At 37.4% G+C, this 20,089-nt stretch overlaps 3 protein-coding genes across 6 annotated transcripts; 2 read left to right on the top strand and 1 right to left on the bottom strand.

Annotated features, from left to right (window-relative positions):
* Positions 1-236: 236 nt before the first annotated feature.
* LOC6528941 (voltage-dependent calcium channel subunit alpha-2/delta-3) lies at positions 237-10,889 on the top strand. Its single transcript, XM_002089937.4, has 11 exons — positions 237-981; positions 5,282-6,611; positions 7,459-7,635; positions 7,691-7,768; positions 7,831-8,207; positions 8,268-8,419; positions 8,559-9,064; positions 9,125-9,367; positions 9,438-9,531; positions 9,609-10,030; positions 10,331-10,889. The coding sequence occupies exons 1-11, from the start codon at positions 821-823 to the stop codon at positions 10,439-10,441; spliced, it is 3,651 nt and encodes a 1,216-aa protein (XP_002089973.2). The 5' UTR covers positions 237-820; the 3' UTR covers positions 10,442-10,889.
* Positions 10,890-12,203: 1,314 nt separating this feature from the next.
* Positions 12,204-17,988, top strand: LOC26534545 (serine-rich adhesin for platelets). 3 transcript variants are annotated; one of them, XM_039371452.2, is made up of 5 exons: positions 12,204-12,354; positions 12,406-15,533; positions 15,589-15,726; positions 15,810-16,049; positions 16,113-17,988. In XM_039371452.2, exons 1-5 carry the CDS (start codon positions 12,292-12,294, stop codon positions 16,201-16,203), a joined length of 3,660 nt encoding a protein of 1,219 aa, XP_039227386.1. In that variant the 5' UTR covers positions 12,204-12,291; the 3' UTR covers positions 16,204-17,988. The 3 variants fall into 3 exon arrangements, with proteins under 3 accessions (XP_039227386.1, XP_039227387.1, XP_039227388.1); XM_039371453.2 differs by having other exon boundaries at positions 15,810-16,053; XM_039371454.2 differs by lacking the exon at positions 12,204-12,354 and having other exon boundaries at positions 12,401-15,533.
* LOC6528940 (protein tyrosine phosphatase type IVA 1) lies at positions 17,470-19,746 on the bottom strand. Of its 2 annotated transcripts, XM_039371457.2 has the most exons (5): positions 19,605-19,746; positions 19,383-19,549; positions 18,360-18,620; positions 18,102-18,233; positions 17,470-18,040 (listed from the first exon to the last, which is right to left on the bottom strand). In XM_039371457.2, the coding sequence occupies exons 1-5, from the start codon at positions 19,722-19,724 to the stop codon at positions 17,929-17,931; spliced, it is 792 nt and encodes a 263-aa protein (XP_039227391.1). In that variant the 5' UTR covers positions 19,725-19,746; the 3' UTR covers positions 17,470-17,928. The 2 variants fall into 2 exon arrangements, with proteins under 2 accessions (XP_039227391.1, XP_002089972.1); XM_002089936.4 differs by lacking the exon at positions 18,360-18,620.
* Positions 19,747-20,089: the final 343 nt, after the last annotated feature.

The following is a 20,089-nucleotide window of genomic DNA, read 5'->3' as shown; positions in this document are numbered from 1 at the left end:
GTACGGAAAACTCTCCTCTCTGTTGTGAACAAGCGGCACAAAGAAGATACGCGTGGGAAAATCAACGAGTTCCCTTGTGACAAAATCAATAGATAATGGAAAATCCACGAAAACAGCTGTTTTAGACATTCAAAATGTAAACAAGGAGAGAGACTAAAAATATGACTCTCTTTCAAGAGCAAGGATTGTCCTGAAGAGAAGAGCTGGCATTTTACGTTTGCCAGAAATCCGATTTAGTTGTTCGCAGCTCTTCGACGTCGGCGGCTGGTGGCACGGAAAAACGGGAAAACCACGGAAAATTTAACATCGCCCGTCCACACACACACATACAGTCACAAACGACAGTGTGTTCCATATGTGTAATCAAACCGTTCAGAGCCCCGCCGTTTATATATAGAAAATTTCAACGCACGCAGCTCTGTGAAAAACTAAAATACGAAAATAAATTAGGAAAACCGTGGCCACTTTTCAAAGGCGCACCGAAAAAATGAAATGAATAGAATCGCGCTTTCCACAGGCTCGCGTTAATCGCAGTTAATATCGTTATTGTTACTCGCATTACGCATACGCCCCGTGTGCCGTTCGGCGTGTTTGTGTGCCTGTGTGCGGTGGAGAGCGAAAAGAAAAGCTCTGCTTGCGTCGCAGTCGACGTTGCGACTCCACCCAAAATTGTATATCAATTTTGAAGTGGTATTTCGTGTTTTTCAAAGTGTACCGCCTGCCTGCTTGACCAGAAACGGGGCCAAATGCCACGTTATAGTCCCTAGGAACAATACCAGCGAGAATCGAATCGAAAAAAACCAAGGAAAATGCGAGAAAAATGTTTGGTTTATGCGAAAAGTTGATGACACATTTCGCTGTCATTTTGACCGCATTTTTTCTCTCCCAGCCGCTGTTGTTGTTGCTGATTTGCGGGCCGCATGGCGGCACCTTCCCCTCGACCTCCACCCACTGGGCGGAGGCCTCGGCGGCTGATGAAGCGTAAGTCTGTCATCTGCCACCTCCCTCAGGTGGTAATTGGTCAGTAGGATATTTACATTTAAGAGACACGCAAGGATTTTAATGTCGACAAAGGGAATGTAGAAATGGGGCTTTGAAAAGAAGTCAATTACGGGGCGTGCCCGCCACCCTCATCTCGTTAATTTTTCGTACATTTATGCTAATTTCCTTGCCTGTCGCACGGCTTTTTATTAGTCTACACAATATTCCCTGTGGGTACAAAATGGGCTTTTTCGACTGCCGGCTGTGAATAAGCTTATATTCAGGCGATTGCGGGTGAATTCAAAGTGGTTCTGTATTTTTTAAAACTTTAAAGTAATCATAAAGCCTTTAATTCTTGCTGACTTTCATGTTCTTTCGATCCGATACCACTACAAAATTTAAATCATTAAATTCATAAATCATCAATTTATTATGTACTTTTTATCATAATTTCTTGTTGAGTGCGTTATTTAGTCCTAAAAAAGTTGGTTTGGTTGATTACAGAAATTGCCATCTGGGACTTGAATGTAGTTATTTAAATTAACTTTCTACATATAAGTTGTTTTCGTTTTAGCAAGATCTAAAGATATATTGCAACTATTATGAGTCTAATAGCTAAACGAAACGTAGCTGAAAGGAAAACTGTTATTGTTAGTTCAACTCAAGTTGTTTTAATTCACGGTTTTCATTCAACAAATTTCTCAGAATAAGCATAAGTCTTTTACAAGTGAAGGATATTCAAATGATTTGCTAATTGTAAATATTATGATGTGCCGATAAGCTGCTAAGACAACCACTAACAATGATTAGTCCTTAGTTTGGGTTTCACAAACACAATTACTTATTCATTTCCATTCATACATTTTATCTGACAAATTCAGATTTAAGATAATTGGAAATAAATGGTTAGATGTAAAAACAAGAGAGAACGCTATAGTCGAGTTCCCCGACTATCTGATACCCGTTACTCAGCTAGTGGAAGGGAGAAGGAGAGTCTTAAACACAGTTTTTGGCGGTTTGTGGGCGTTAGAGTGGGCGTGGCAAAAAGTTTTTTGGCAAATCGATAGAAATTTACAAGACCAATACAAAAATGAAAAAATTTCAAAACATTTTTCAAAAGTGTGGGCGTAGCAGCTTTGGGCGGTTTGTGGGCGTTAGAGTGGGCGTGGCAAAAAGTTTTTTGGCAAATCGATAGAAATTTACAAGACCAATACAAAAATGAAAAAATATCAAAACATTTTTCAAAAGTGTGGGCGTGGCAGTTTTGTGCGGTTTGGGGGCGTTAGAGTGGGCGTGGCAACATGAATCGACAAACTTGCGCTGCGTCTATGTCTCTGGTGTCTGTATGCTTAATCTCAACTTTCTAGCTTTTGTAGTTCCTGAGATCACAGCGTTCATACGGACGGACAGACAGACGGACAGACGGACAGACGGACAGACGGACAGACGGACAGACGGACAGACGGACATGGTCATATCGACTCGGCTATTGGTCCTGATCAAGAATATATATACTTTATATGGTCGGAAACCCTTCCTTCTGCCTGTTACATACTTTTCAACGAATCTAGTATACCCTTTTACTCTACGAGTAACGGGTATAATTATTGTATCATCTGTACGTAAGGTATTCTTATGGTCTAAATGCCATACTTTATTTATTTCGTCATTTTTCGTTGCGTGTCTAAGCGTCTTGTCTCTTGTTTCAAACACTTTTATTTTACTTTGTGCGTCAGCATTTATACTGATTATGGTCTCTAGACTTTTCTCCCCCTGATAATATTTCCTTTGCTAGACGGTCTCAATTTTTGTTGTATGCCCCAAGTTTTTACTAAGCAACATGAAAATTGTATTTCTGACATGCTGACATTAGGAATGACGCGAAAAGGTAGAATCCCTGATGCTTATTTACGCAAAATGAATAATTTATCGGACATTTTGTTTGAGGCCACTAAACACACGGCCAAAAACATACAATTAATTAAAGGAAACAGGGGATCTAGGGTAACCAAAATCTGTTCTCTTTTGCTTGTGAACAATATGCTGAAAGCTCAGGACCCTCATGATTAATAGGTTTCAAATGAATAGAGCACATATAGTTTCAGTGATTTTGCATACTCCATTGCAAAAATACGCAAGCAAATCTAAATGGCTCATAAAAAGATTACGGGCCACATAAATTATAATAAAGTAAATGTCCAATTAGCGAACTACATCATGGATAGATAAATAATCAAATATTAAACACCAAAAACCCCTTAATAAAATTTCTCCAACCAAATTAGCTCTACTAAATAGCCACAAAACTGCGTCATGGAAACGAGCAGAGACCGAAAATCGCTTTATGTCCGTTCGCATTACAAGGAATATTTAATGGGAAGTTGGTGTTTTTAGCGCACTGGAGCCAGGCGAGCGTTAATAGAATATAGCAATTTATGCCCGAGGGAGCCATAATACAAATTTAATCTTAAATAGAAAATATTGTTCAAATTGAGATGGGCAAGTCCTATTAAAAGTTTTAAGAGAAATTTTCATGTGTTGAGATTACATTTTCGGTAGCGATTCGATAAACTCTGTAAGTGATACCTTTTCCTCGAGTGCTAATGCTTTTCCCATTTTCCGTGGTCGGAGCTAACAAGGGCCACCTAAAACAATGACAAACGAGATACGACAAAGCAATATGGGCAAATTAATTAAACAACTCCAGAACGCAATAAAAGCCACAGAGGCATCGTTCATTTTCAACTACCAACCAGCGGCAAAAACAATTTTACCGAGCGCCGACCGGGCCAAAACACTGAGAGTGTGCGGGGAATGTATATAGGGGCACATAGGGGCATATATCGGGGTGCTTCGGGGCTGGCGGAATAACTGTGTCAAAGGCAACGTCGGCGACAGAAGTGAAATGAAAATGGCCGAAACAGCGCCGCCGGCTGCGTCGGCGACATCAAAAGCCACGTCAAGAGATTTCCCGCACTAAAAAGAGCTAAAGAGCGGCAAGAAAATAGTGCGGTCATGCGCAGGCACTACGAGTAGCACAGAATGCCTTTAAATGTTTATAGTTAATGTCAAACTCTCACGCGATTGGTTGTCAAGCAAATGCATTGGCCAAATAAATTATTAACACGTTTTCAAATATACACTAGCATCCAAAATTTCGCAAAAACCTTATTTCTTTTGTATAAGTTATCAAATAGCCTTTATTAAAGTATTTAAAATTAATGCCATACCTAAAAGGCCTTAAACGTTTTGCGGCTGGAATGTTCATTTCTTGTTTCTCACTGCTAATTGCCAAAAAAAAAGCAAATTAAAGTAATGATGATTATCCCCCCAACATTACAATTTCCAATAGTTTAATAGTTAGTTACTTAAATGTTATAATTTCTAATTAGTGATAGTTGGACTAGTCTCTTGAAGCATAATACATGTAACTAATATTTGTGAAATGTATTTTTGTTTTTTAATTTTTCACACAAAATCACTAACGCCCAAAACGTTCGCAACCAATAGTAGGTTATTATTGTTTATTATAGTTTATTTGCTATTCGAATGTATTAACTAATGGGAATCGGTCCGAAAACATATTATATTCTCAAGAGAAAGTCCGTCTTTGAAGAGAGAGGGAAAAGAGAGCGAAAAAGAGCAAAGGTGCGCGCGCAGGCACTTGTTGATTTCTCAACATGAAACAGCTGCTCGTGGTGAAACGCCGACTGCGCTGCCAGGAAGACGGCGTTGTCACATATATATTTCGACCAGGTGTGCGGTGCAAGGAAGGTGCGAACACAACCAACAAACCACCCCAAGCTCCTATACACCACTGGCTAACATGTGCGCTAATTGAATTAGTGGAACTCGGACAGGTGGTTGGCCCCTTGCTGGATCAATTCTGACGTCGGGCAGTGCTGTTTACTGTTTTGCATTTCGTGGGGATATAACTTACAAAGAAATTTAAGTGGATTGCAAGTTTGTAGGCATACAAAAAAACAAGTTTTGTGAAGGGATAACCCTACCAACTAAGTACAAAAATGGGCTTTACACTTTTAATGACTTGTTATTATTTTTTTAAAGTGAAAATAATTCTTATAACGCATAAGATTCACATAAGAGGGAACAAAATATTCTACAATGTAATAAATCCTATAATTATATGTACCTAAGGCTGAAATTACAGATTTATCAACACTTCGGTATTATTGTAAAACTTTCAAACAATTTTTCTTTACAATTAGTTGTAAGAAAATAAATAAGAGAAGCCATCTTTTTAATATAGCTTACTCATTAAATGTTTTGTTCATTGCAGCGTCGGCAAGTGGGCCACCCAGTTTGGCGACGAGCTGTTCGCGCTGGCGCAGAAGATCACCAAGTCGCAGGAGATCAAGGAGAAGTACAAGGAGTACAATGCCCGTGTGGAGCTGAAAAACGGAACAGAGCTGATTAAGTCTATTACCAAAAATGTGGGCAGGATGCTGGCGAGGAAAATGGATGCGGTGCGGTGCATTCAGGAGCGGGCGGAATTCGTCAACGAGAACTTTGAATTTAATCTCACTTATGCGCTGAAGAACTTCACCTACATCTCTAGCAAGTATTCAACCTTTAATGGAAACAGTTCCGAGGAGCTGGAACCGAAGGAGGCTGAGTACGACTGGATGTATAGGAATATGGAGTTGAATCCGGATACACACTTCTACAATACGCCAGTGGACACGGAACACAGTTCAGTGCACGTGCCATCGAATATATGGGATCGATCGGAGCGTGTTCTAAAGACCATAATGTGGTCCGAGCATCTGGACGAGGTGTTTCGGCAGAATTACCAATCCGATCCGGCCTTATCTTGGCAGTACTTTGGCTCCGATACGGGAATCCTGCGTCACTATCCGGCTGCCCAATGGACTGATACCAGACCAAATCGGGATGATGCCGACACCTATGATTGCCGCAAAAGGTCTTGGTACATTGAGACAGCCACCTGCTCAAAGGACATTGTCATCCTGCTGGATCATTCGGGTTCAATGACTGGTTTCCGGCATCATGTGGCAAAGTTTACCATTCGCAGCATCTTAGACACTTTCTCGAATAATGACTTTTTCACCATTCTGCGGTACTCGAGTGAGGTAAATGACATAATACCCTGCTTCAATGGAGCCCTCGTCCAGGCGACCCCCGAGAACATAGAGGTCTTCAATCAGCAGATCGAGCTGTTGGACGATCCAGAAGGTTATGCTAATCTCACCTTGGCCTACGATACGGCCTTCCAACTGCTGCGAAAATACTACGATAGTCGTCATTGTGCCACCAATTCTACCTGCAACCAGGCCATTATGTTGGTCACCGACGGAGTGGCTGGAAATACCACCGAAGTCTTTCAGAAGTACAACTGGGGCAATGGCGAAAATGGAACCTCGCAGATGGACACCCGTGTGTTCACCTATCTACTGGGCAAGGAGGTCACCAAGGTGCGCGAGATCCAGTGGATGGCCTGCCTTAATCGGGGATACTACTCGCATGTCCAAACGTTGGATGAGGTCCACGAAGAGGTGCTGAAGTACGTCGACGTCATTGCCACGCCCTTGGTGCTACAGAACGACCAGCATCCGCCCACCTGGACGCACGCCTTCACCGACAAAACGGTTAGAGCCTGAACTCAAGAAATATTTTTATACCCGTTACTCGTAGAGTAAAAGGGTTTACTAGATTCGTTGAAAAGTATGTAACAGGCAGAAGGAAGCGTTTCCGACCATATAAAGTATATATATTCTTGATCAGGATCAATAGCCGAGTCGACTTGGCCATGTCCGTCTGTCCGTCCATCGGTCCGTCTGTCTGTCCGTATGAACGTCGAGATCTCAGGAACTACAAAAGCTAGAAAGTTAAGATTAAGCATACAGACTCCAGGGACACAGACGCAGCGCAAGTTTGACGAATCATGCTGCCACGCCCACTCTAACGCCCACAGGCGCCCAAAACTGCCACGCCCACACTTTTGAAAAATGTTTTAATATTTTTTCATTTTTGTATTGGTGTTGTAAATTTCTATCGATTTGTCAAAAAACTTTTTGCCACGCCCACTCTAACGCCCACAAACCGCACAAAGCTCGCCCACACTTTTGAAAAATGTTTTGATATTTTTTTCATTTTTGTATTAGTCTTGTAAATTTCTATCGATTTGCCAAAAAACTTTTTGCCACGCCCACTCTAACGCCCACAAACCGCCAAAAACTGTCCTTCGCACTTACACTAGCTGAGTAACGGGTATCAGATAGTCGGGGATCTCGACTATAGAGTTCTCTCTTGTTTTTAATATAGTTTCATAATATAAAGTCGAAGTCCTTGGAATAGTTATAGTTTGAAACAATATTTATACTTGTAGGCTTGATATCAAAGTTGATATGAATGTACAAATATGAATACTCAATTTTATAACACCCATTTATACTATGTAAGAAAAACATGGTAATATTATAATTTACCATACAGTACGATCCAAAAACGTCCAATGAGAAACGACCTCGCCTGATGATATCCGTGGGAGTGCCCGCCTTCGATCGCTTTTATCGCCACGCCAACCTCACCAATCCGAGGGCACGTTTGTTAGGAGTCGCTGGAACAGACGTGCCCGTGGAGGATATAGACAAGTTGACACTGCCCTACAAGGTGGGAAAATGAGTTTAACCAAAATGTTTGATACTAATTGGGCAGTATTCTCTAGCTGGGTGTTAATGGCTATTCGTTTGTGGTGTCCAACAATGGATATGTTCTGCTGCATCCCGATCTACGACCCATTGGGGTAAGCTGAACCATATCACCATATGGTGAATTCTTATACATAATCTTATATCACCCACCCAGACCAATGGAAAGATGAATCCGAACTACAACAGCATCGACTTCACCGAAGTGGAGCACCTGTTCGAGGACCAAAGTCCGCGGGAACCGGGCGAATCCATTCTACATATTCGCAACGCCATGGTGCGCCATGAAGCCAATGAGTTCAAGAGCATATCCGTCAAATTTCACTATGACAAGATGCGCCGTGTTTCCGAGGAGAAGCAGGACTACTTTTTTGCCCCCCTGCCCAACACCCCATTCACCTTGGGCATCGTTATGCCCACCGAATATGGCAAAACTTGGATCAAAGTTGGCGAGGAGGTTGACAAAAATAAGCACATGAAGATAAATATACCGGATTTCTTCATCGGCGATAACTGGAAAGTTCATCCTGATTGGTGGGTGTGAACCTGAATTTCCAAGAAATATTAATACATTAAACATTTGATTATATACAGGGTTTATTGCAAATATCATTATTTGGAGGGTCATGAGTTTAAAACGCCCGAGGCGGAGTTACGCGAGTTTCTGGGCAAAATGATGCAATACGATTGGAAGTGGCCAGAGCAATATGCGGAGGATGAATCCGACTGGGACGACAAAGATGATCGTAAGTATGCTAAATAGTTGGAAATTTTTGTTTGTGCGACCTGCAGTCAATGCTTAGTATTATTCAGTCCAAAGACGAACACATTTCTCCATTATTAGGAAATATATTACTGACATAAACAAATGGCTTTTAATTGCAGTGAACTGTGGCCGCAAAACGCTAGGTGATAATGCCTACTATTGCAACAAGGAGCTAGTAAACCTGCTTATTTTCGACGCCAAGGTAACGAACTCCAGCTACGGGGTTTGGCGGTTTGAGAGCGATGATGAACGGCAGTTGATAGAGCGTTTCGGTGCTGATCTGCGATTTGTGGCCACCATGAGTGGCCTAACCCGCTGGCAGTTTATTTTCGGAGAGGTTGAGGTGGACACGGATCGGGAATTCGGGGACTACCACACCACGGCCATCGATGAGACCTGGTACAAGAGTGCTATCCTGCAGCACCACGAGGACCGATCGGAGAGCTTCGTCTACTCGGTGAAGTACTACGATGATCCAATGGAGGACAGCGAGGTCAAGGTCACCGCCTCGCATGCGATCTTTCCGAGGGATGGTGGCAAGGAAGCTCCCGCCTGCGTAGTGGGCTTCCAGTTCTCCCACGCCCGGATGTGGGAGCGCTTCTTCAGCATCACAGCAGAGGATCATGTTAGTCGATAAACATTAAATCTTCATATCAAATTACTTAATGTTCTGTTGAACTTATAGTGCAACCATTGCTTGCCCATCTGCACTGATGACGACGTGGATTGCGTGGTAATTGACAATAATGCGTACATCGTGATTGGACAGAATATCAACACCACTGGCAAGTTCTTTGGCGAGTTCCACGGCGATGTTATGACTGCGATGGTGGAAAGGGGCATCTTCCTCAGCATAGAGGTCTACGATTACCAGGAGCAATGCAAGGAGGAGCCAAAGGCGGGTAGCGATGGAAACGGCTTGCTACATGTAAGTCATAGAAATTTGAGTTTAATCATATAAAAAACATTAAATATCATATATTTTTTTCCTACTCCAGCCCCTTCGATTGTTAAGTTTTGGCTGGAAGTGGTTAGTGGGCCGACTCTTTTTTCAATACCAGAGAATTCAATGGTGGGCCGATGGAGCGCCATGTAAGTAGCAGATTGTCTCGAAAACATGCAGAACGAAAGTCCGTATATCCTATAATCTCAATTGATCCTTCTTTCAGTTATGGAATATACAGATGAGATTGAAGACGAGTACGTAGCCGTGGGTGATGGAGGAAAGGCTTCGGCTTCTAAGCCAAAAGATGATAGTGACGACGAAAACGCCATGTTCGATGAACCCGAACCCGATCCCATCTATAAGGCGTGTGACAAGCGCTCCACTCTGTATGCACTGCAGCCATCTGCTCTTGTGGGCATCAATGACTTTGTGGAAGCGCCCTCTACTCGACCCTTCTTGGTTAAGAAGATCCCGAACTCCAATCTGGTGCTGGTGGTGGTCAATGTCCTGATGCCGTCGCGTAGCGTTCGACTGACCACTGAACCCCAGCGGGTGGAATACGATAAAGAATTCCCCTGCTATAAGCTCAACATGAGCTTCTACGAACGGCGGCGCATCGAGGAGTGTTATACGGTACACGAAGATGTAAGTATTTTTATATGGTATACTAGATTCCTTAATAAGTTTGTAAAGGCCATGTCCGTCAGTCTGTTTGTCCATATAAGAGAACTATAAGAGAACCATATAAGAGAACTATAAGAGAACTATAAGAACTGGAAAGATTAAACGTACAGACTCTAAAGACTCCGACGCAGCTAAAGTTTGTGTACAAGATTGCCACGGTCGCTCTAACTCCCTCAAATCGCTCTAAGTTTTGTCTTATGATTAAAGTGAGATCATTTAATTAAGAAGATTTTTAAATATTTTGTTTCCTTTCTTATTTAGGAGGAACTGTACACCTATTGCGGCAATGCCTCGCGGCTGGGTTTGACGCTTCAGCTGATGCCGCTGACCATAATTTTAGTGTTTCACCTGACGTACACCTTTATGCGTTAGGTATAATGCACAAAAACTATACATTATAAAACTATTATGTACTATACGCGACTACGATCGGTTTGTTATTTATACATATATATAAATATATTTTTGGTTTTCTATAGATTGTAAACCATGCCGTAGTCCAATACTTTGTCGAATGTTTAACAACAACGCAAAACAAACAAAAACTGGCACAATCTTCGGTACTAAAACCACTATAAGCAAGAACAATTTAAACTTTTAGACTTACAAACTGCGCCAAAAATTTTGAAACGGGGTGTTACCATATTTTAAAAATGTAGCGAATGATGGAGGCTGCTGTAATAAGAGGGGACAACTTGAAGACCAACGATTTCACACGATGAGTTACCTTGTTCCCAGCTGCTCCCACAACAGTTTCTTAGAATCTTAATGAATGCAATGTTTTTTTATATACAATACATACCTAACGTCTATAGAAAAATACCCACGTTTTAATGACTATTTTGATACATTAATATGGTGCAACAAATGCCAAATATTAAATGAATAAATTAGCAAATGATAGAAAATGCGAACAAAAATAATTCGAATAACAATTATTTTTGTAATTTTATAAAACTTAGTTGATTTTTTACAACAATAAAAACGTATAAATATTATAATACACGCCCAAGATTAAAAAGCTAAAAAAAACACAAAACACTACCTTTTGTTAGGAATATTCGCCATTTCTCAAGGCCGAATAGAATAACTATGGTTTTCGTTTTTGAACGCAGCCTTAAACGGTTTAGAACAGATAATATTTAATGTTAATGTGGCAAACATTTTTCGTATGTTTTCGTACAATTTTGTAAAGTGTACTTTATTGAATATAATGTTTTGAAAACGGCAAATTCAGCATAGGACCACCTGTAAAGTATGCAATACTTATTTATTACTGAGTTCGAAAACCCCATCTATTATTTACAGCACTCTTCAGGCCTTAAACTAACTAAAATATCTTTAACAAGATTTATACAGAAGATGGAAGGGGAAACAAAACCATAAATGAATAACAAAACCTAATTGCCTTTTTATCGTATTTCGAATGTGGAAACAATTTATGAACTTTATGAATTTATGCCTAGAAACCTAAAACAAAATATGTAATATTATGACGAAGACAATTTAAATTAAGATTATTTTCAAGGAAATGAAATCAAAAGAAGAAGAAGTTTTTAAAGGTGAGCTAAGAGGCTAAGCTGAATGGAAAAATGAAATGAAAACAGTTAACTATTAAATGTAATTTTTTAAACAAACTGAATTACTAATACAACCTTTATTTTTTGGAGTGTTTAAACGTTGTACCATGTATAAAAATATGACATAACAAAATCTAGTAATAATGGTATACGTGGATTTGCTTCAAGTTCATCATCAAGTTAATGTTCATCTCTATGAGTTATAGACTCTTTTAATCATATTTTATTAAATTTTGACACGTATACACAATGTATATGACATGTCCACTAAAAATAAGAAACGATAAACATTTTAAATTTCCTTAGTAAAATAAATGAACTAATCGTCGACGAATATTTACATATTTTTGAACTTTTTGTGGCTTTCAAAAAGGTAAGTGTATTTTATTTATAGCTTTGTATTTGGAGTTAAGAATATTTAATATTTATAACTTAAACAACCCTCTTGAAATGCTAACAACTATCCTACTACTATCTTAACCAATTGACTTTACAGTTATGTATATGTAAATAAAATTTTGGAGCGGAAAATCGGTGGAAAATTAATATAAATTAAATTATTAATGGTCCATGTTTTGTATGCCCTGTATACTCTCAGAAATATAAGGTTTTGTTTACTCAATTGCTGTAGAAATTTAAACAATGTACTTTTCCTTTGTACAAATATTGTTGTTATGTGTTTTTATAAAAATAATTAAAGCAAGCGTAAGAAAACATGTGCAAATGGAAATTATAATTTAATAAGTTCCTTTTCAGTTAAGTGAGAATGATACGCGAAATTTATATACGCACGAACAACACAAGAAGGATTCATTTTCGAATCCATATTACAATGAAAGATATTATATATCGAATCATGGAAACAAAAAAAAATATATTTCTCCAAATCGCCATAAAAGCATGTTTATACATCATAGAGAACCATTTGGATATGATAAGCAAGATCCACGGGTTTTTAAGAATCGATATTATTTCATTCAAAAGAGGTACCCTTCAGATAAGGATCCTCGGAATCTTCAGGGACATCCGCCGCAGCGACTTACATCTTTACAGGAATTTCCTGTTCCATTGTCGAATGAGGATCTTGACGATATAAAATATCCTTCACAATTAGAAAGCAGTCACGATTCACCCATATATAATAACATCTTTCATCCAGAAAGATATGCAAGTTATAAAGGCGTGTATAAGCAGGATGGAGAGTCACAAGGAATACAAAATATAAATTCAGAAAACAATGTACAGGATTTCAAAACACAATTTCAAAATTATCGTGCTCCGCAAACCCAGAATGTGCATTCGTTCCAAGACCCTGACAAACCGGAATCTTACTTTAATAAACAAGAATTAAAAATTATGAAAAATTTATATAAGGGATTACAGCTACAATATCGATCTCGATCTCGACAGGATAAGGCAGGACCAAAAAATATCCGCGAAAAAGCATCCAAACTTATCCTCCAGTGGGCGGAAAATCAGCGCAATTTATTAAATTCGATCGTGAATGCGATCACCGAAGTATTGAAAGACTCTGATTATAGTCTCCATACAGAAAGAAATATCCCTCCCCGCGACATTATGCTTTTAAAGAATATGCTTCTGCAGTTATTTAAATCAATAACACAACTGAAAGAAGATAGCACGAGCACACGTATCAGAACAGTATTGAGCCAGTGGATAGAGACTCAAAAATCACTAATTGATTCCTTTTTCCAAGCTATTCAAATTACAAATCAAAATGTAGACAACAGTGCCAGTGTAAATGCGGTCATGGAGAATTTGATAAAAAACCTAAGGGAACTGATAATTCTGTTAAGCGATAAGACAAATGTCACAGCAACAGAGATTAGTAGTTTCCAGCCAACTACTATTACTTATGCAACCACAACTTTCTATCTAACATCAATCACATCTGAAACAACACATCCTACTGTTAACGAAAGTACCAATCGAATTATTATTATAGAGCATTTTATTAAGGGACTAAGGCAAATGCTTTTTCAAATCATTGATAAAGAAAAATATTCAAGTACTACTTATAACAGAACATATAGCACCAATACTCATCCGAATACAACCTATTATTCGACAGCCGAGGGCACTACCTCCCATTCAACTACCAACACCTATGAAGTCAGAAATCTAATAATCGACAAAATGGACAGTAAAATTAAAGACATGTTTAGATTGATTAAAGGTCTAGAAGTGCTGATCAGTCAACTAAATAAGAAACCAAGTGATAAAAGAACTACCAATTTACCTAAGGAGATCACTATTTTCCAGACAACGACTACAACTACCACTACAATGACTACCTGTTCCCAATCAACTCCATTCAATCTTGCTACAACAGAGAGTACACCTTCCTATCCAACAACAAACGACTATCAAGTCACAAATCAAAATTTTTGCTATAAATTTAAGATTTTGGAAAATTGGATTAAAGAACTTAATGGACTGATCAATCAATTATGTGGCAAAAAAAATATTATAAGTACTACCCATTCAACAGGAGACAGCAACAGTTCTCACCCAAACGACAGGACACATTCCTTAACGGAAAGATCTTTCCCCCCAGTTACAGCCGACAGTTACAAGTCGACATCATCGACGACTACCTCCCAATCAACTACTTCTAACCATTCGCCAACAGAGAGCACCAGTTTTCTGCTTAGTACAACGCATTCTAAAACAGAAAACACTACCTATCTAACTGCAAGCACATATGACTTTAAAGACCAACAAAATTATGCTGAAACTAAAATTCTAAAAAATTTAATTAGCAGACTTTTAGACCTGATTGATTTTCTAAATAATAAGAATGATATAAAGAGTACACCCCATTTAACTACAAAGAGCTCATTTTATAATTCAGTTAACAACACTCCAACACAAACGACCACTAATGTCCCACCAACTTTTTCAAAAACAGAGAGTATGGCTATTGATTCAAATTATACACAAATAACAGATACTTCTCAGTTCGCAGCAGAGAACATTTCTTCTCATTTTACTACAACCACCAAAGCATTAATTATGATCACTGATTCCCAATCTACTATTTCTTACCCTTCAACAACAGAAAGCTCGTCTTCGCAATTTAACGATGGCGAAAATATAAACAGGAGTACAAAGTTCACTGCAGAGAGCTCTTCAATTATATTCAACAATCCAACAACAATGACCAACAACAACCAACCAACAACAGGAAACACGGCCTCCCATGTTCAACCTTCAACAACGCCATCAACAACAGAGAGTTCTACGACGACAAAAACCCTTAGTTCTTATAAAGACGAAATCAAAAGCATAGTAGAACATTTAAAAATATTACGTAAAATTCTGAAAACTGTAGCCGACAAGTCGGATGGAAAACTTTCGCCACAACTTTTATCTAGAGTAAGAGAGGTATTAAAGCAAATCGTCGCGGGCCATATTGATTCAGGCAACGGCGATTCAGCCGAGCTGGAAATACTTCTTTTCACAACAGTTAAGCCCAGTGAATATATTACCGAGTTGACGATGGAAAAATTGTTAAAGCTATTCGATGATTTTGAAAGGATGTACAACGTATTGTTGGATGGAAGTATTCAGAATACTACACAATTCACAACACAAAACACAATTTTTTCAACCAAACACAATACACTTATTTCTACAACACAAAGCCCAAAAACCACGTCACCAACACAGAACACCGCTGCTACCTTAACAACACCCACCGCAAATAATTCAGCAACATCCCGTTCTTCTACCCCATCCTTAATAACTAATTTGGGGAGTGATGTATCAAATAATCTCCAGCCAATTGTAGACGCAATTCAGCAATTAAAGATGGCTTTATATCATGATTTCTATGCTTTTAAAAAATCTCAAGAGGAAAGGTATTTGTATATTGTACATAATTTTAAAAATAGCTTTCATTTTTGTTTGGTGTAGAATGGAACAAATTCATAAACTTCTAAATGGCAAACTATTAAATCGGCGAACCAAAACTATTGCTAAGCCAAAAACAATACGAATAAAAGGTATTCGGGAAATTCACCAAAGAAACGGCGAAATAAAAGAAGTGAAAATGTAAGTATTCTTTGAATTTACGCGATAACGATAAGAAAATAGTTTCAAGTATTGTTTGAACTGTATTTTATACTTCATTATAGGCACCACAACGCAGTAAAATTGAAGAAAATGTGGAAAAAAGAAAATCCAACTCATATGAAAGGTATCCCTAAATGGATTTTCAATTCCGCAAGTCCGAGAATAAAAATGGTTCCACACAAACTATCTGCAATTAATGTAATCGGAGGATCGAAACATTTGCTTTCCAAACGTAAAACTACTAAAAAAGTACTTGCAATACATGATAGTTTTCCGAAACCTTTATCAATATGGCCACATAAGCAAGTATTTTTTTTCATGATTTTTATGATAAATCATTTATATATATATATTTAATTTTACAGAGAAACATATTTTAAAAGAACATCCCTTAAACCAGAAACGAAGACTATCAAATCTTATAGATTACCAATTCTCGACTTTTTTTGGGAATGACAAATCTTTAAAAGAAAGTTATATTTTACATAGTTACAAAAGTGTGAAACTTTTACAGTACTTACTTAGACTTTCTTAATCCAAACTTTCTGGATCGTATAATTCCCAAAGTACTAAATATACGGCATATGGAAAAATCGACATAGCTAAATAGACTCAGTTTCTAATCCTTATCTAGAATATATACACTTTAAAATGCTATAAACTCTGCATTCTAAATGTTACATATGGTCATTAATTAAGACTATTTACCAAGAAAACCTTTTAAGCCCTTTAAGCTTCAACACATCGAAAATAATTAAAATAATCAAAATATTTCTAGAGAAACTATTTCCCAAACCTGTAAGTGTACAGGTATTTATGATCCTTCCTAATTTTTACCAGAATATCATCAAATAGAGGAACTTTCGATAAGTAGAATTTAAAAATAGGTTACACTTTTAAGTTTGTTACCAAATAGATATAAAACCAGATATTGAGTGAATTTTGTAAAAGTTTACATGTTAAATTTTAATATAGATCATTTTTATTTTCTTGTAATGACTAACATTTTAAAAAATTACAATTCAGTATTTTGGATAAATTATTTATAAGCATTAAATTTGTTTTTATTTTCGGCTTGTGTATCTTCTTCTTGCTTTTCATCGTCTCCATTTCACACAATATAATTTGTTAATTTGTTGTTTACAATAAGGTTTAATTTTTTTTGCATGTTCATTTTCTCAATTTTTATTTTATTTTTTTCTGCTGCTGGTTTGAATTATTTCTTTAATTTGCTTGTTTACTGCTTGCAATTCTTGAGTTTGAATGTATGTAGTCATTAATGTAAAACTTTGTAGTTCTATAATACATATATATATATTTAAGTATATGTATAGATATATATCTTTGAATCACACATACACACATAGAAGAAATGCATATATGTGAGAGGCTGATTGGTATTGTAGTGTCAAAAAAGAAAGCGTTTGCATATAAAATGAAGGCTCTAATATAAATAAATGTATTTTTACTCTTGAAAGTTAAAACTCAAATATGTATTTAGATAAGCGCCTTCTATCGTTGATGGCTAGAAATGGCCGCAGTGAAAAGAACCAAACAAATATAATAAACAAATATAAATAATGCAGTTTTGAGTGCTGAGCTCCAAACTAATATGCGATTAAGTACATTTTTCCGTTTTAGAAAATAAATGTAAAGTTCTTCCATTCCGTGCACCTTTCTGTTACATAGATCCCGAAGATTTTGTTTATAAATATGCTTTGATTGCTGTTGTTAGATTTTACATTTAAGCATGTGGTTTATTTTTCAACTACTTTCATAGGCCCTCTACAACCATTTAATGGGGTATTCGGGCCGTTCATAATGAAATATATGCGTATAAGTCTGTTTATATAGGCTGTAGTTACATTTTAGCTTGGTGTGGGTTGGCTGAATCGAATTGTAAAATAACAATAAATTACATTAATTAATACATACAAATTACACAACTGTTGCCAATACATTTCAATTTGAGATTTGAGGTTTAGTAATAACTGGGGCTGTAACTCAATATCTCCGTCCATATTTTTAGGCTCTCTGGTACTTGGTTAGTTCAATTTTTCCGATTGCTGCCTATCAATTCTTATTTGTGTACGCGCTTTTTTACCCGCTTGCATTTTTTTTTTGTTTTTGAAAAAATGAACACTTTTTGTCTGGTGGGAATATACATATGGTGTTAGAAATCTATTGCACAGAACATGAGTTCTTATGACCATTTTTGTGCTTTAGTCTCGCCTTTGGCTTGTATTTTTCCAAAAAGGACAGCTGCTTGGCGTTAATGGCTCCTCGTCGCTTACTAAAATAATTTGGGTGTTCATTAAATTGCTTTTCATCTGAGCCTTTTATCAACTACTTACTCTCTAATCATTTCCACCGCTGCCTCATATTTTAAGCCCAATTCAATCAGTGCCAAGGCAACAAGGACAGGAGCTCGTCCCAGACCAGCCACACAATGAACGGCAACGCAAGCCTCTGGATTTTGTTGATATCTGTAAGGTATAATTTTAAATGATATAGTTTATTGTAAAACAAATAAAAAAAAAACTTAATTTAATTGGGATATTGCTCTCATTGCTTTTAGGCTAATAACTCTATAACTCTAGGTCTACGCTTACCGACAAGTTTCATTATCAAGAAATGCAGTATTATTATAAATTGCTGAAGCTGCCTCGCCAGTATCATTGAGATTATCTGTGGCTGTTAGGGGAATTGTATCTGTGTCCCGACCTGATGCTGCGGATAAACTGGCTCTGGTTGCTGAAGTTCTTATTGCAGTTGCAGTTGCTGTTGTTGGTGGAACTGTTTTTGGTATGTGTCTAAGCGAGAATCGCTTATGTTTGTAGTAGGATAGTGTGGCGCTTGTGGACTTTCTAAAACTAGGGCACAGCAGCAGCGGTATCATAAAATAGCACACGAAACGAATCATATAGGAAGGTAAGGTAAGTTCTCGTTGATCAAGTTTGGTAGCTTACAGGTATTACAAGTTCTTAATGGAGTGTGGAATTCGAAATTTACAAAACGAAAACGTTGAAAGAAGTATGAAGGAAGGAATGTGCAAAAGTTTTTAGTTAACCAAATTGTATACAGCAACTTATAACTCATGAACATTGGAAATCATACTAAGCTAGCAGCTAAGGCGATAGCGAGGACTACAAGCGGGGTTCTGTACATCTTCAAAATCTTCTTCTTTAATTTGTGTGAAATTTTTAACAGCTCATTGGATATGTGGCTAGCGCAGCTTTTAGATTTTTGTTGGCTTTTTTATAGTTTGAATTTAGTAGTATTCGGTTATATTTAGATTGAGTGGCACAAAGCAACAAATAATACTGAATAAATTGATAAAATTCACTTTAGGTTTTTTTAGTTTGATTGTGGTTTATGATATCTCAAAAATTATTTTTAATGATATAATTAAATATTACAAATACATATGTCTTAAACTTTTGAACTGTTGGCAGCCTTAAATTAATCAATCTAATTCGCTTAAGAACAAATAATAATATTTAGTTAGTGTACATTTTATAATGTTATTATTATTAATATTAAAACTACAAAAAATTGGCTCAATGTAACAAATGACATAATTAATAAAATAACAATTATCTACGCGAATTCAAGAGCGCTATTATTGTACTTACTTATCCTTTAAGACCTCAAACCACTCGTCAACGACTTGCTGAGGCGGGAAGGTGCCGTCCTCAAAGGCCAGGTCCTTGACAGTAATGCCTTGTGTCTCGAGCTCGTCGGTATTATAGCTGGGTTCGCACACGCGCACCACAGTGTTGACATTGTTCTTCTTAAGCTCCTACAAGGATATTTAAATAAATTTGAATTTGGGCTGAGATGATAGAAGGACTTACCATAATGTAGTGATTAATGGTTATGTCTGATGGTCGATCGGTGATTAGGAACTTCATGCCCTTGTACTCAATTAGAGCGGGGGCTGGGCGTAGATCTTTTTGACGCATGGTGATGCTCATAAACAATTACAAAAGCTGTTCTGAGGACTTAATCTGGCTCGTGTGCACTATGTTATTTTCTTACAATAAGGTGTGGTTTTTGTTTCGTTTCACAAAGATTTGATTGGTTTTTTAACGGAAGTAGATTGATTTCTAGATAAAAATTCAGCGTGTTAGAGGCTTACAATTGAATCTTGTTTAAGTTAGTGTTATGTATAAAAAATAAATATAATTATAATTAACTCTTTGTATCGTATCTTAAATGTTTTACACCAAAACACAAACCTAGATTAAGTATCGTTAACGTAAAAATTAGTTTTTTTTTCAATTAAGTACAATTATGGATTTTTCTGCTATCACAAAGAAAATCAATCAATTTTCTTTGA

Source organism: Drosophila yakuba, chromosome 2L (genome assembly GCF_016746365.2).
Source record: "Drosophila yakuba strain Tai18E2 chromosome 2L, Prin_Dyak_Tai18E2_2.1, whole genome shotgun sequence".
NCBI lineage: Eukaryota > Metazoa > Arthropoda > Insecta > Diptera > Drosophilidae > Drosophila > Drosophila yakuba.
The sequence above is the reverse complement of the archived record's forward strand: the minus strand, read 5'-3'. Positions and strand labels throughout refer to the sequence as shown.

What these genes read in the sequence shown, in the direction of transcription:
- LOC6528941 (XM_002089937.4), top strand. Translation starts at nt 821, where the DNA reads ATGTTTGGTTTATGCGAAAAGTTGATGACACATTTCGCTGTCATTTTG. An exon ending in TGGAAAGTTCATCCTGATTG is followed by an intron (nt 8,208 to 8,267) that starts GTGGGTGTGAAC and finishes GATTATATACAG; the next exon opens with GGTTTATTGCAAATATCATT. An exon ending in GTTATACGGTACACGAAGAT is followed by an intron (nt 10,031 to 10,330) that starts GTAAGTATTTTT and finishes TTTCTTATTTAG; the next exon opens with GAGGAACTGTACACCTATTG.
- LOC26534545 (XM_039371452.2), top strand. Translation starts at nt 12,292, where the DNA reads ATGTACTTTTCCTTTGTACAAATATTGTTGTTATGTGTTTTTATAAAA. An exon ending in AAAAAATCTCAAGAGGAAAG is followed by an intron (nt 15,534 to 15,588) that starts GTATTTGTATAT and finishes TGTTTGGTGTAG; the next exon opens with AATGGAACAAATTCATAAAC. An exon ending in TTATCAATATGGCCACATAA is followed by an intron (nt 16,050 to 16,112) that starts GCAAGTATTTTT and finishes TTAATTTTACAG; the next exon opens with AGAAACATATTTTAAAAGAA.
- LOC6528940 (XM_039371457.2), bottom strand. Translation starts at nt 19,724, where the DNA reads ATGAGCATCACCATGCGTCAAAAAGATCTACGCCCAGCCCCCGCTCTA. An exon ending in TTTGAGGTCTTAAAGGATAA is followed by an intron (nt 18,621 to 19,382) that starts GTAAGTACAATA and finishes GCTGTGCCCTAG; the next exon opens with TTTTAGAAAGTCCACAAGCG. An exon ending in GCGGTGGAAATGATTAGAGA is followed by an intron (nt 18,041 to 18,101) that starts GTAAGTAGTTGA and finishes AAATTATTTTAG; the next exon opens with TAAGCGACGAGGAGCCATTA.